This window comes from Pongo pygmaeus, chromosome 5 (genome assembly GCF_028885625.2).
Source record: "Pongo pygmaeus isolate AG05252 chromosome 5, NHGRI_mPonPyg2-v2.0_pri, whole genome shotgun sequence".
Taxonomy (NCBI): Eukaryota; Metazoa; Chordata; class Mammalia; order Primates; family Hominidae; genus Pongo; species Pongo pygmaeus.
Window position 1 is genome coordinate 100,170,491 of NC_072378.2, and position 16,490 is coordinate 100,186,980.

Genomic DNA, 16,490 nt, shown 5'->3' on the forward strand with positions numbered 1-16,490 from the left:
AATATGCTAAGGGAGTTTCCTAAAAAAACCGTGAAAGAAGGAAGAATTAAAGAAATCTATATTTCTTAGCTAAAGATATCCAAATTCAACTTCATTAACTCTAGAAGGGTCAAATCCCACCATAAACTGTCAAATGAGGCATTGTTCTCTTTAAATTTACTCTTTAGTTTTAATAATATTTTATTCTATAGATTTTGTTAAAATAAATTTCCCTAGATACGTTCTGATAGTAGATTCAGCCATTCTCCTCCTCTCTTCTTTTAAGCTGGGGAGCAGAATCACAAATTGCAGCATCAATTCCATTAAGCCAGAAGCAGAGGCTTCCCATTTGATTTAGCACAGTTGCTCCACCCTCTGCCTAATTTCTTTTTTGACACTAACTCTTCCCCAGATTCAAACCACGCTACACTATGGAATTGTGACATGCTGAACATAAATTATGATGTATATCCAGGAATCTGTAAGGATGAGAGACAGAGCTGCAGCTGTGCTTTGATGGGTGGATAGGATTTGAGAAGGAAGTTATCCTCAGGCAGAGTAAACAGACTCTAGCTAGAGTGGAGTGCTGACATGGGGGCAGGGTTGGCAGGTGGACTGGAGTGGGTAGAGTGAGGCAGGCAATGGGCCAGACTGTCAAGATTGGATGTCATACTATAATCAATGAGGTGGCTCTGTAGGTATTTAAGCAGATAAAGTAAGGCATAATGAAAATCATATTTCAGGAATCTTATCCTCGCAGGAATGATCGGAGACCAAAAGAACAATAAAGAGGCAGATGAAGTTCTCTAAATGTGATGTCCTCTTCCAGAGAGCCTGGAACCAGACAAAGACAGTGAGGAGGGAACAAGAGTCAAGAAACATTATGAAGGAACATGACCCTCACAAGGCCTTTTATGTCCAGAATATCAAAAACCAAGCCAAACAAACAGAAAATAGTTTAAGATTATTTTCCCCTTATTGTGGAGAAAATCTATCTTTCATAAGCATAACACTATTAAAGATGTAGAACAAAAAATGTATATAAACTATTAGAAGAAGAATAAGAATGTAATCTAGAAAGAGACTAGTTATCATGAGAACTGAGCCCTGGAACTAGGGCTGAGCCCATAAACAAACATGGGTAACTGAGATGGAAGATAGGGTCAAATGGCATTTCCTACACAGCCACTCAACTGCCAATGCAATTATTTTATTATCAAAACACACATAAAAAGTAAATATCAGCTGTCACGTATTTCCATTTTGTACTGGAGATGACAGTGAGGACATGAAGACTAGAAAGCCCAGCTCAGGACTGGAAACCCTGGAGTATGAGACAGCGAGTGCTCATTCAAAGTTTTATTCTCAAAAGAACCCTTAGATTCTACCACATCTAATTCCTCCTCAGCACTTAGGTGTTTGATTTTTACTACATGATGTGGCATTTGTCAGACCATCCCTAGGTTGTTTTGTCTCTTTACAGACGTTATACATTTCTTAGCAGCAGTATGTTCCCCTCCTCTTGGGGTTTTTATATCTCCACAGACAATTAACAAAGTGTCCGCACACTTTTTAAATTTATTTATTTATTCATTAATTCCATTACCATTTAGTGAGTAAATACGCGGATGCTGGGGAATGGAGGGGGAGGGAGGTGGATATGAAAAAGACATGTCATTACTTTCAAAGAGATTATAGTCCAAGAGAGGAGATATGACATGTCTAGAAGGCAGTAGAAGGCAGATTATTCTAATAGGGGTCCAAAGGAGAAATATAACTCAGCAATATTTTATGAAAGAGGTGGCACTCAATCTGGATCTTAAGCAGAATTTTGAAAAATAGGTGCAATGCATGCAGAAATAAATGCATAAGCACAAGCATGGGGGCAGAAAAAGACAAGGCATTCACCAAACAGTGAGTAGGCCAGTCTACCTAGATCACAAAGTTCAGGTAGGGGACCAACAAGAGAGAATGCGAGGAAGGTTATTTAGGGCTCAATTATAAATTACCTTGAGGAACAGCTACAGCAGTGGTGGGTCTCCAAGCACTAACATGATCAGTGGTCTCTGATCATGGTCTGGGAGACATGGCAGACTGGGGAGGAAAATTTTCCAAAATAGGCAGAAAATTAAGATGCTATTACAATCATCCAAGCTGAGGGAGCTCCCAGGACACGGGCAGTGGGGGAAAGAAGATCAAATGAGTGAAAGCATAGAAAATCACATCTTGGGCTGGGCATGGTAGCTTGCACCTGTTATCCCAGCACTTTGGGAGGCCGAGGCAGGTGGATCACCTGAGGTCACGAGTTCAAGACCAGCCTGGCTAACATGGCGAAACCCCGTCTCTAGTAAAAATACAAAAATTAGCCAGCTGTGGTGGTGGGGGCCTGTAATCCCAGATACTAGGGAGACTGAGGCAGGAGAATTGCTTGAACCCAGGAGGCAGAGGTTACAGTGAGCCGAGACAGCGCCACTGTACTCGAGGCTGGGTGACAGAGCAAGACTCTGTCTCAAGAAAGAAAGAACCAACGAAAGAAAGAAAGAGAGAAGGAAGGAGGGAGGGAAGGAAGGAAGGAAGGAAGGAAAGTCACAGACGGGTGTTGAGAGTGATCATGAGTCTGGTCCTTGAAGGGGCACCCAAGCTACACCAGGAGTTTATTAACTGTCATCCTGCAGCCCCTCTGCAAATCTTGTAAACAGGGATAAACCCAATCCTGCTGATAACTCCCCTTAACATGTGAGCTCTCTAAGCCTAGGGGCTATTGGTTCTGTCATTATCTTCTCCCAACTCCTGCCTCCAGATCATCGCTGGAAGGGCAGGTCAACTCCCAACACATACCACCACCACCACAGATACCACACTGACACCACCACGATCCTTTATCTCATTAAATACTACATATGTTTTAACGATGTTTACATTTTAATCTTCCCCATTGAATCTGTAAGCTCTCTGGGGTGAGGACGGTATCCTCAGGACTTAACATGTCTCATCACTCTCCTGCTTCTTTCTCCGTCTACCTCATCACCTTGGTGGGAATCATCCATCCATTCACTCATGCGCTCACTCAATATCTGCTAAGGACTTCTAGGTGGCCATGGCAATCTGGTTACCAAGGGCAACATCTCCTATCCTCATGAATCTTATCTTTACTGCCCCAAAATTTCTTCCTTTTACCATGTCATTGTTGCTAGGTCTAATTTCACCTTCCTCATGTATGCCACTTTTTCTCATTTTTTCTTCTTATTGGTCTTTTCTTATTCAATAATTCCTGCTGCCTTACTTAGAAAACTAATGTGACTAAATCTAGCCATCCATTTACTTAATTTTTGTGAGATTTATCATCTTTAAATCCTCACTATTAGGAATGCATTCTAAATGCCATGTATCAGTGTGTATTATGATGTTATGATAGTAAACATCAATAAAATATTATACCTAAGACACACACCCACTTAAGTAAACAAACAAAAAGGTATACAATCCTATATCTGATTCCATGTACCTACTTTATTTACCATAAATATCTATTTTATACTGTTGTGCTCCAAAGCAAGGTTAAGGCCAAATAAGTTCTCTATAATGGCTTAGATAAACTGCATTGGAAACAACCACTTTTGCCTATCCCTACTGTTAGTTCCCTTCCATCTCTTAACCATTCTGCACACTGTCTCCTAAAATGTTCCCTTTCTTTATGCTCCTTACCATGCATATTCACTCAGCAAGATTGTGTGTCCTTCATAGCAGACTTCACTATAACCTATTTGAAATAAGGCACCCTGGTTCCTCCTGAGACCCAGGATAGAAAAACAGGATAGTGACAAACACATTTGGGGTTATAAGGAAGTTAATTAATGGAGAATAGTGTGAACAGAATGTGATTTCATAAAGCAATCATGGAGAAACCCTGTTTGTGAAAAGGGATGGATGGGCAGAAGCCAACAGTTCCTGGACACCACTATCTGCCCCTTGCCTCAGTCATATGCCAAGAGAATAAAAGGGCAGAAATTGTGGCCTTGAGGCCCTATGACCAACGACATCTTATAATTCCTCTCTAACAGGTTAGCTTTGCCTCCCCAACTAGACCCTAGTCGCTTAAGAATTCACCTGTATTACTTTATTGCACATCATAGTATTTAACTAAATGCAAGAGTTAGTAAAAACCAAACTACAGAGGCCTCACCCCACTGAGTAAAATGTTTTCTAGAATAATAATCTAAGATTCATTTATGAAAACCATCTAAAAATATTATAAAGATCTACTCTAATAATCTCCTAAAATTTCAACAGGAGAGGAAGACTAATCTCAAATTTATCCATGGACAGGAAATACAAATAAACCTATCTAATATAAGACTTTCTAGGAAGATAACCTAAATTTTTCTGGCAAAATGCATTAAAAATTTTTGTTGTTAATGGTCGAGGATTACATATTTGGGTGTTACATATAAAACATGAAATGAAGGAATAGCTATACCAATAAAGTGCTATATATAAAGGGATAACTATGCTTAAGAAATTATTGACCCTTCTGATATCTGTGACTTAAAAAGTCAGTCTCTCAGCATAGTAGTCACTGGTATATTTTTGAGACCAGAGAAAACCTTTGCAAAGGAAGAGTTTCTACCTTCACCAAAAGGAAGCCAGATTGCTGGCAATGAAAATTAAGAGGGTTCTGTGGGATTATTTAAGGTAACAGATGTGGAATAAAATCTGCAAGTGTTACAGTGTATCTGTAGCAAGTGATTAAATACTTTCAGATTTCAGAAGCATACAGTCTTCTGTAGGCACTGTTACTACTGAATTATATAGTGTATTGGTTATTACTGACTAGGGAAAAGGCAAGAGGAGGGCAGGATGACACGATAAAACAGGATGGCACGCACTTTCTGTAATAAATGTAACTATAAACATGCCAGTGAGAAGTTTAAAAGGAAACTCTGGAATGAGGAGGCAATTTATTCATGATTGACATGACAAAACCATGGCAAGATAACATCCAACTGGTGTTAATGTAGCTATAACTAGTTTTATTAAAATAGACAGAAAATATTGCAGCAATTTCTAGCAGATAAAGTCTTTGAAATAAATTCTATAAACTCAGTATTTCTAATTCAGCAGAACTGTGAAAAATACATTGCTATTTTCATAAGCCTAACAAATGTGATAATAATAAAATACAACTGTCATAATGGTAAGATTGCCACCATACAGCACCACAGTAGCTATGGGCAGAATCTTTGGAAATTAACTGTAATATTTCTTACAATTTTTCCAAAACCATCCAAAACAATTTTATTTTGACCTCTCCTGTCCCAAGTAATACCTAGAGGTACAAAGGTAACTGAGTCCTTCATTAAGTGGCCATAATATAATCAAGTCTAAAATCATTCCTAAGGATATCTCATACCAGAAAGGGACCTAAAGTTTCATCTATTAATACAGACAAACTGGGTGGTGGTTGACAGAGCAGGAGCACCATCATCTCAGACAAACACTGCCACTTTAAGTTCCAGCTCCTTTTCTAGCCTTATGCATTTCAAGGAAATCACTTTCCTTCTAACTATAAGCAGCCAGAAAGAGCAGACAGTAAAATACAGATAAGACAGCTTGGGTACAGAGGGAGGTGGTGGGAAAGTCTCTCGGGTAACTACCAAACTTTACCCTCATACAATGGGCCCCAGTAAAACAGGGGGCCTTAATAAGCACATTCCTTTTCCTTCAGGTTCACTAAGATAAGGAAGCTAAAAGCAGACTCAGGGGGATGCCTACAGCTGCATGAAGATGTATGGGAACAGACACACAACTCTCCCTCCCAGATAAGCACAACAAAGAGACACAGAAGCAGTCCAATCCTCTAATAAACTCTGTCATACTGAATCCTTAAAAACTCTCAGTCTGTAAGACAGTGTGGCTCTGACCTAACTCAGCCAGAAGTCCCTCTCAAGTTCATTTTCTAAAATAAACCTGTCCTTGTTGACTGGAGAGCCACCCTTCATGTTTCTCTCCTCTTTCTTTAATTCTTACAGTGGTAGCAAATTACAATTTGTGCATGTCTTGAATATTCGTATAAGGGTGCCTAAATAATTCCAAAAAGCAGTGTTACTGTCAGCCATTTGTTAGGTATCTGTTAGAAATCTAGATATGCCTAATACGTATTACAGCAAAAAGCCTAATGAATAATAGTGATAGAATCATTAAATTACCATTTATATAAGTAGCTAAAGAGGCACAAGACATTCCCCTATGAGTCCAATTTTGCTTTTGCTCTGGAAACTGCCTCCTGAAAATTTTGATGAGAATTTGCATGCCAAAAATATGTAAATATGTAGATAACAAAAAAGACTGTCATCTTATTTTTGAAAAAATGGACAGAAATATTTAAAATTAAATACAATTAAAAGCTTTATCATTTAGTCACTAAAAAGGAATTTATTTTGCAGCTATTAACACAGAAACGAGAATCTGGTATGTATGTCAATAACTACTAAAAGTAAGCTTTGAAACTATAATTTCCAACTAAATCCACAATGATCAGAATATATTTATGACAAGAAAAGATACAAGCAACAAAGGATAAAACATTCTATCCATTCTTCCTCTACAGTCCCTTTTATTTCAGGAGAGAACTTTAGTTTAGATCTTCATAGACTCACGCCAGACTATTAAAATTAGTCCCCTAAATAGTTTTCCTTGCTCAATCACATTAATCCTCTCATTTCCTGTTCAAAACCTTTACTAGTTCTCAACAAAACAAACTCTAAACTCTTTGGCCTAGCATATAGTTGGTACCAATCTGTGTTTCCAAATATACCACTTTTTCTTTGCTCTCATTAAAAGACACCAACCCTCCTCCACTCCACCTCCAGACCCAATCACATTAACAATTTATTCCTGCATTTCCTCATAATCTTAGGCTTCCTGAAGTCCCGTCTCTTCTCCCTTATGCCCATATACCTGAGTTCTACCCTCGACACCAGGTCTTTCACATCACTTTCCTCAGCTAGGCCAGAGTCCGTATTGCTTACACCACCAGCAATGTCCTTTGTATACACTATCTCCTAGACAATACTTATTCTTGTATATAACTTATGACTTCATCTGTACTGCAAAACTTAAGGATATTTCTTTTACCACTTCCTTATAGTCTAGCACTTTTTAATCCAACTCCTGACTCCCAACTATTATGATGGCCAGAGAAGTATCTTTTTAATGCAGGTATTCAGCTAGCATCTGTTAACTCAAAGACACAGAATAGCAATGATGTGTGAAAATTAAAAGTGAATTATTCCTTAACAATATACAATTTGGACCAGATAAGATTTTTGAGAAGCTAATTTAAAAAAAAAATTTGAGAATTTAGAATCCAAGATAGAGGATTTCTAAGTTGCTTCTTCCAACAGAAATGGTGATTAGTTTGCCCTGGACATCATGCTTTTCCAGTGTGCCCCAGAGGAAACTCAGCCTATGACAATTCACTGTAAATGCCTTCTCGCTTGTCTGTCTGTACCACCAAGGATAGCATGCTCCATTTCTGATCTCTAGATTATCCACAACCCATGCAGTAGGAACTCAGTCAATGATTGATTTAGCACCATGATTATCTAAACACAATTAAAGAATAACTTTAACTAGGCACATAAATGTTAAGTAAACTTAATTTATGACTGTGCAATTTCAAATGAGATGTATGGTTGAAATTCTAAGGACTAGTTTATATAAGCATTAACCACAATAACAAATACACTAACTTCAAGATGAATCTTATATGGGCATATGTATGTACATGTGCATTTCATAGAACATTTCTAGAAGAAAGAACAATTTTGGAGAAAAAAAATGAAAAATGGGCACTTGGGAGGCTGATGCAGGAGGATGGCTTGAAGCCAGGAGTTCAAGACCAGCCTGGGCAACAAAGTGAGACTCCCATGTCTACAAAACATAAAAAAAAAATTCCTAATGGGGCGCATTGTTGTGTGCTTGTAGTACCAGCTACTTACAAAGCTGATACTACAGGGAAGCATTGCTTGAGCCTAGGAGTTCAAGGCTGCAGTGAGCTAGGATCTTGCCACTGCACTCCAGCCTGGGCAACAGACTAAGACCGTGTCTCCAAAAATAAATAAATAAATAAATAAATTAATTAATTAATTAATTAAATAAAAAATTAAAAAATAAAATTTTCTACTTTCTCCTCATCTGTGTTCCTTTTCTTTAAATCATAGAATGTGTATAACTTTCCAGTTAACTTCTTTCTGCCCACCCTCACCACGTGGAAGTGGTAGTCTAATGGTAGTTATAACATTTAGTATCCTGTTAGAGTAAACTAATAGAAATGTTAGATGTTAAGAGCTGAGTATGAAATAAAACAAAGACTAGACAGTGAGGATTTGGGGGTCCAACAGGGAGATTTTATTTTTGTAGCTTAATTTCTATATAACAATAGACAAACTCCTTCTACTTAGCACCTCCTAATTTAAATTCTTCTTTCATCTATGTGTCCAACACATCTCTATATTAAAGGAGAGAACTACCCAAAGCCATAATCCATCTTTCCAAGCAGTAAAAATAAACCATAAAACTCTCTTGCCAAGGTACAAGATAGCAATAAGAAAAGCTTCTCATTAGATGTTCCATAAAAAGAAGCAGCTCCTGGCCGGGCGTGGTGGCTCACGTCTGTAATCCCAGCACTTTGGGAGGCTGAGGCGAGCAGATTGCCTAAGGTCAGGAGTTCAAGACCAGCCTGGCCAGCATGGTGAAACCCCGTCTCTACTAAAAATACAAAAATTAGATGGGTGTGGTGGCAGTGCCTGTAATCCCAGCTACTCGAGAAGCTAAGGCAGGAGAATCGTTTGAACCCAGGAGGCGGAGGTTGTGGTGAGCCAAGATTTCACCACTGCACTCCAGCCTGGGCAACAGTGTGAGACTCCATCTCAAAAAAGAAAAAAAAAAAGAAGCAGCAGCAGCAGCTTCTTCTCTGCAGTGACTTTGACTAAAACATATATTTTGTAAGTTAAGTGCTCAGTACTTACAATGGAAGTTGTACACTGAAAAACATCTGGGCATCACACATCTACTCTCCTTTCTTTTGCCTGAGTAAAGAAACCTGATCTTCTGTGGAAGACTTCAAACCATGTGACATAAGTCTCTTAGAGGCAGAGACCATGTTGTGCTCATCTTCATACACCAAGCCACTAAAATAATCTAGCAAATAGTAGCCTCTTAGTGACCACTGGTTCAGTGAACAACATTTTCTCAAATAGTATACACTTACAGATATCAACAGAATAACATAACTGACAAATAAGAAAACAATAGTTTCTATACCTACTGGATTGTCATTTTTACTTACAAAATATATTTAAAAATAAATGACATAGGCCACCTTGATGAATAAGTGACTCAGAAAACAGTTTGTTTTTGTTTTTGTTTTTGTTTGAGACAGAGTCTCACTGTCGCCCAGCCTGGAGTGCAATGGTGCAATCTCGGCTCACTGCAACCTCTGTCGCCCAGGTTCAAGCCATTCTCCAGTCTCAGCCTCCTGAGTAGCTGGGACTACAGGCACAAGCCACCATGCCTGGCTAATTTTTGTATTTTTAGCAGAGACAGGGTTTCACCATGTTGGCCAGGCTGGTCTTGAACTCCTGACCTCAAGTGATATCCCACCTCGACCTCCCAAAGTGCTGGGATTACAGGCATGAGCCACCGTGCCCAGCCTCCAGTTTGGTTTTATACTAGCCCAGGAAGAATTTGCTGAGCTACTCTAGTGAACTGCAGGAGATGTGACATGATGCTATTAAAAGAGAAGGATGGAGGTGAGGTGGCCACAGGATATTGGGAGTGGGTAATTCTCAGTCCTGTCCTACTTCCTTCAGGCCAGGAGAGCTGTGTACACACCTTCACACAGTCTAGTTTATATGTCTGTGACTGAACAGAAAAATAATTTTTTTTTTCTTCCAAGAACCAGGAATCCTATTCATACCTTGCAGTGTTTCTAGATACTTCTCGGAGTCTCATCTTCTCTCCACCTTGCAAAGATGAGCAGAGTTTGCTTTTCCTACCATTCCTGCCATCTGGAAGACCCTCTTTATTTCATTCCTTCTAGTAAATAGCCAGTCTGTGTTCAAATTGCATGGGAACATGCATCCTTGATCCTTTGCCTCCCCCTCTTAATTTTCTTCTTCTTTAGTTCCCGTCCCAAGATTCATTTTTCTACATCGAGCTCTTGTTTCCTGTATTTTGTTATGCTGGCTACATCATTCTGGTCACTCACTGGGTGGGAGGGAAATTCAGGATCAATCTCCTCAAAATCACAAAGAAGTTATAGTTCTGACAACAACCAGACTCTCATGACCTTTATATTAATGCAGTAAACCACAAAATTATTTCAAATTTTTACTAGCAGTTATTTTAAAAGGAGGCAGATAGTTTAGAGAACCTTCCAGATTTATAGAAGTTTTAGTTATTAAAACTAGATAATTCATTCCAAACAGTTTTAATACTTTCTCAACTTCAAGTTCAAACCATGTCGCCAAAAAAAGAAAGTTGCAAAACAGCCATGCACTTACCTGAGGGTATGGGGAAGTCCTGGATTTTGACTTTGAGCTGGAGAGCCGGGATTTGGCCCCCTTTCTGTTGTCAGTCATGGTGGGGGTGGAGCTGCTGGTATAGGAGAAGGCTGGTTTGGAGGCTGAGATCTGATCCAGGGAGAGCTGCAGCCCTTTGTATTCTGTGTCTCTGCAGGGTGGGAGGACAAAGCCCTTAATCAGCCACCACAGGAAATGGATTCATGCATACTCTCATCAGGAATGATAGTAATACGAATTTGAAAAGAAGGCAAGCAAAAGTTAGACCTATAACTAGCTTCCACAAGCATCTGGATTATTCTAGCAAGGCCTAACATTTAACTAGTGTGCTGATAATAATGTATTTTTCTTTTTTTTTTTGTTAAGTGGAAAATAAACACATAATTCAAATTCTCTGAACTTCTGTGAGCTCTTTGATGAGATATGAATTAAACAGCCTACTCTACAGGTTTCTTATGTGGGGTGGTTATCTGATGCTACCAGATTATTGGTAGCATGTCTACCACCAATATAAGGAGAATGTCTACTTTCAGCTGTTCTAGGATCAATCATTCTGGTAAACATTCAAAGCATTTTTAAAGTTAGCTAACTAGTTTAAGCAGGATTATAAATAGTTAAAAATTCCTCTCAACAGGTTAGTTCAGTTACTTTTGGTACATTTTACCACCATTCTTTCCATTCCTTCCTTTATTCAATAAATATTTATTGAGTTCCTAATATATACCAGACTTTGTGCTACATGGGGATGTAAGAATAAATAAGATACTTATAAACCCTGCCCTTGTGTGGATTATAATATATTGGGGAGAAGAAACAGTAAACAAATAAACATACATAATAACTGCAGACTGTGGTATGAAGCTTATCTTAGGAAGCTCACTGCAAAGGTATACTTGACATATCTAGAGGCTGAAGATGACAGCCTTGGCCTGCCCATAGATACAACCTCTGCTGGCAGCAGTGAATCTCATCGGACTCCTCAGTTTTCATAAGAGGTTATTAACCCTTTCCACTGGCAGCCAAAATAAAATGTTTTCGAGAGTCTTCTTTATGAAGACTCATGGAAGAATTTTCTCTCAGGTACAAGAACTCGCTGGGCTGCCCCTGGGTAATTGATTTATTTTGATCTCATAAACACTGTGAATCATATAGCTCCTCACGTTTCCCTCTTTGCACTAAAATAAAAAGTCCCCAAGCCCTGAGTCTGATTTATAATCACTTCTAGCAAGTGTACAAAGTCCTCACGGCATGCACTTTGTGCAACAAACTCCACTGGCTTCTTTTATTTTTCTTATTTTTCACTTTCTCTGATTCTGTAATGGGTTTGCCTTTTAAAATTTTTTACATGCATTTTTAATAGTCTTTGGATTGAGAAGCATATAAAACCTGATAATTTTTTTTTTAAGACAAATGTCTCACTCTGTCACCCAGGCTGGAGTGCAGTGGCGTGATCTCAGTTCACTGCAGCCTCCACCTCTTGGGTTCAAGCGATTTTCTTGCCTCAGCCTCCCGAGCAGCTAGGATTACTGGCAGCCACCACAACACCTGGCTAATTTTTGTATTTTTAGTAGAGACAGGGTTTTGCCATGTTGGCCAGGCGGTCTCGAACTTCTGACCTCAGGTGATCCACCCACCTTGGCCTCCCAAAGTGCTGGGATTACAGGTGTAGGCCACTGCACCCAGCCTAAAACCTGATAAATTAATAAAATCATAAATGTAAAAGTGACCAGCACATTCCATGGATCAGCAAATATTCATTTATCTTCTTTTCTTTGTCCCTATTGGTTCTTCTATAGCAAGATCAGGCAAAAGCAAAAATATAATTCAGTAGTTGAAAATCACTAATAGAGTAGATTTAAAGTATTTTCACCACACACACACACACGCACACGCACACATAATGATGAATATATGAGGTAATGCACATGTTAGTTTGATTTAGATTTTCCACAATGTATACATACATCGAAACATCTTGTTGTACATCACAGATATACATTTTTTACTTGTCAATTTAAAATGGACAAAATATAATTCAGACAAGGAGTCTCTTAAGTGAGTAAGAATAGAAACCAGCTAAAACAGCTCCAACAATATCACTGCCACCAAACACAGGGTAGTGATGTATATCAGCAAATTACAATGGCTTACTATCAAATAATCCATCCACTCAATGCAAGCTTTCTTTAAAAAAAAATGTTCTTCTACATAAGCAGTAAAAATTTAGAAAGTGAACCTGCAATTTGTCTTTCAGGCTTGGGAAGTCCGATCCCATCACTGGTCTGCTTTTCAGCTCATCAACTCCTTCTAAGGACCATATAGACTCTGAGCACTCTGTCAGAAATGCAATATCCTCCAAAATGTGGCTGCCACTTATTTTTCTGACAATATTTCAAAATTTCCCTTCATCTACCCCTTGCTTCATCCAAACAGTTGTCCCTGAATTGACTTTAAACTCTCTTGGTTCTTCTTAACCTGTAAAACTCTTCTTAACTCCCACTTGCCTCTATGAATCCCTTCCTGACTGCTAAAGCTATTTATTCAATACATATTTACTGAGTGTCTCTTCTGTATGGGGCCCTGTTCTGGGGGCAGGGAAACATCAATGAGCACAAGGACTAAGTTCCTACCCCTCATGAAGAAGGTATCAGGGCCAGTTCCTTAGTATTGTGGGGAAGGAACAAGAGCTATCCTTTTCCACCTCTAGCCTTACTTTTCAAGTGATTATGTCTTGTCTTTCTCAGTGGATTCTAAGTCCCTAGAGGACAAGAGTTAAGAGATATTTTATTATATTCCAATGGCCATTTGCACAGTATTTCACATAGAAGGAAGAGGCAGAAGACAACAAGGATGAAACTAAGAAAGATTGTTTTCCCCAGTGACCACTAATAACTTTCAACCCAATATCCTTTCTGCATGAGAAAAAACTCAGATGGGCTGTGAGTTCTCTGACCTACCTGCCATTAGACATCAGTGAGCCAAGTTAACTGGACTCTAACAGGAGGTAGAGCCTCCACCCTTGGGCATTTCCTGTGTCAAATGCACTTCCGTTCATTGGACAATAGTCCAGTAGACATTTAGTTCCTGCTTGACAGGATCTAGACAGACAATAAGAATTGTGCACCTATGAAAGTTTGGCCAAATAACTCGGTAAACCCATTCCTGATGCTGCATCTCAGCCCAGGGATTTTATGGCTATAAGCAGGGAATAAACAAGGATTTATTTTTCTCTTGCACACTTTCAGACCCCACCCCCCGACCCACCCCCCACCCAGGGTATGCATCTCACTGTTGAAAAAGTCTTACCAAAATTTTTGCATGGCTTCTAATAACAGAAATACTTCAAATTAAATAGGTTTAAATAACATTTAAAACCAAGACATGGTTTTAAATTTCACATATTCACATGAAAACTAAAAAATACAAGAAGAGGTATACAAACACTCTTGATAAATTAATACAAATATCAATGCTTTGGTACACACCAAAAATACAAAAATAATCCACCAAAATTTAACGGAAGACCATGATGGCAGGTTGATTGATCAGTGGTTTAAGCTAACCTCTGCCTCTATGTATAGGCCTCAATTTCTTTTTTGTAACTCATATGGATTTGGTGAATTTTTTTATTTTGTTCTGTTTTGTTTTGTTTGAGACAGGGTTTCGCTGTCTCATCCAAGTTGGAGTGCAGTGGTGCAATCTCGGCTCACTGCAGCCTCAACCTCCGCAGCTCAAGTGATCCTCCCACCTCAGCCTCCCAAGTAGCTGGGACTACAGGCATGCACCACCATGCTCGACGGATTTTTTTTTATTTTTGGTAGACACAAGATCTCTCTATGTTGCCCAGTTTGGTCTCATACTCCCAGGCTCAAGCGATCCTCGTGCCTTGGCCTCCCAAAGTACTGGGATTACAGGGGTGAGCCACCATGACGAGCCTTGGATTTGGTGAAGTTTAGATGAAATATTCTGTAAAAAACTCATAGCAAAGTGCCTAGAACATAGTAAATGCTCAATAAATAGTATTATATCTTACCTCCCAAACTGTGTGACAATTTTTTGGCACCTGCTCTCCCCAGAACAATAGTTTCACTTTGATAGTGATTACAATACATTTCATTATAAAAACCTTTTGCTGTATTTCTTTCGTTTCTATCCCTGATATGGTTTGGCTGTTTCCCCACCCAAATCTCAACTTGAATTGCATATCCCAGAATTCCCACATGTTGTGGGAGGGACCCGGGGGAGGTAATTGAATCATGGGGGCCAGTCTTTCCCATGCTATTCTTGTGATAGTGAATAAGTCTCACGAGATCTGATGGGTTGATCAGGGATTTCCGCTTTTGCTTCTTCCTCATTTTCTCTTGCCACTGCCATGCAAGAAGTTCCTTTTACCTCCCGCCATGATTCTGAGGCCTCCCCAGACATGTGGGACTCTAAGTCCAATTAAAACTCTTTTTTTTTCCAGTCTTGGGCATGTCTTTATCAGCAGTGTGAAAACAGACTAATACAATCCCAGACTATGTGGAACTGTAAGTCCAATTAAACCTCTTTTTTTCCCAGTTTTGAGCATGTCTTTATCAGCAGTGTGAAAACAGGCTAATACAAACCTAGACCATTTTAATTTACTCTGTTACTTTTTAGCCTCTAAAATCTATTGCAGTATGGCCAGAATACTTTTTAAGGTAAATTCTTTATTGCTAAGTCAGCAAATGGGGACCTTATGGCAACACAGTCACTCTGAGAGGAATTTGGCCTTCCTTCTTCTCTGTTCAAAACTCCAACAGCTCAAAAGATGTGCTAGGATGGAAAGCACAATAAAAAATACCCACTTAAAGCCATTTCAAATACGGTTGATGTGCTGCCAAGAGTGAATCTGAATGGCAGATTCACTAAGAACAAAGCATTTGTTTTACTTTTAGAATTCTATTAAATTGAGCGTTTCATTTGTATAGCTTAAAGGGCTAGATGCTGATGGGAATCACATTATGAGCTCCATTTTCTTTCTCCTAACCCAGACACAAATTGTCTGGCCCTACCCTCTTCCTTTCATTTGGTGAGGCACTTTCTGGTATCACATATGTCCTCAAAGTTACATGCATGCTCAGTAGAATCATGTATTTAATGCTTCCTCATGGAGTGGAACAAAATAAAATAGCTGCACAGAACTTAGACTCTTAAATCAGTGTGGTAAAAAATTTGACTTATCTGATTTTTCTAAATGAAGGACAGCACTGCTCTCCTTCTAAAGTTTTCTTGAAAAGTGCCACACAAACCCTGTTTGGGGCTCCGTAAGGTAACTTTCTCAAGGGCAGTTCATGCTGTTCTCTCAGACATGATTGGCATATGGAAAGGAACTGTGGCGCATGCCATTTGACATATCCTTTAAAAGGCTACTGAGGAAAAGTTACATTTTTTTCTCCCTTCAATGATTTGTAGAGAGCTCCAGACATCTTCAGGTGCCTCAGCTCTGAAAGCAGTCTGAAATGGGAAATTTGCAATCACTAGGACTTGCAGCTTGTCAGTCTCACCCGTATTTGCACAGACCAAAGTAATCCTCTTATTCCATTATGGGCAGACAGAAATCATTCCATTTGCAGAATTAACCATCTGAGTCTACTTTAAACTTTATAATAGTCATGTACATATTTGAAATAACTCAAATTCCAATAGAGAAAATGGGGCCATTTTTGTATTACTGGGCTTCCTCAGCATTCCCTTAAGCAATGCACCGTGACCACTCATGAGGCAAATGCCAACATGCCATATGGGAAGCTCAGCGTGACACCCTTGGAAAGCCAGTAGAAGGTGTCTTCACCACAAAAAGGCATTGTCAGTTTTAGAGAAATGCATTAACATTATTTCTATCATTTCAACTGGGAGAATGGCCTCCATAATACCAATAGCCAAACTAATTTACAAAGAAATGTG

General features: G+C 39.1%; 1 protein-coding gene across 1 annotated transcript in view; it reads right to left on the reverse strand.

Annotated features, from left to right (window-relative positions):
• The window catches only part of SIM1 (SIM bHLH transcription factor 1), an 80,211-nt gene that overhangs the window by 24,971 nt on the left and 38,750 nt on the right, over positions 1–16,490 (reverse strand). The window contains exon 10 of the mRNA XM_054493037.2: positions 10,545–10,713. Within this exon, the coding sequence (XP_054349012.2) occupies positions 10,545–10,713 (169 nt within the window). The remainder of the gene's footprint in view (positions 1–10,544; positions 10,714–16,490) is intronic.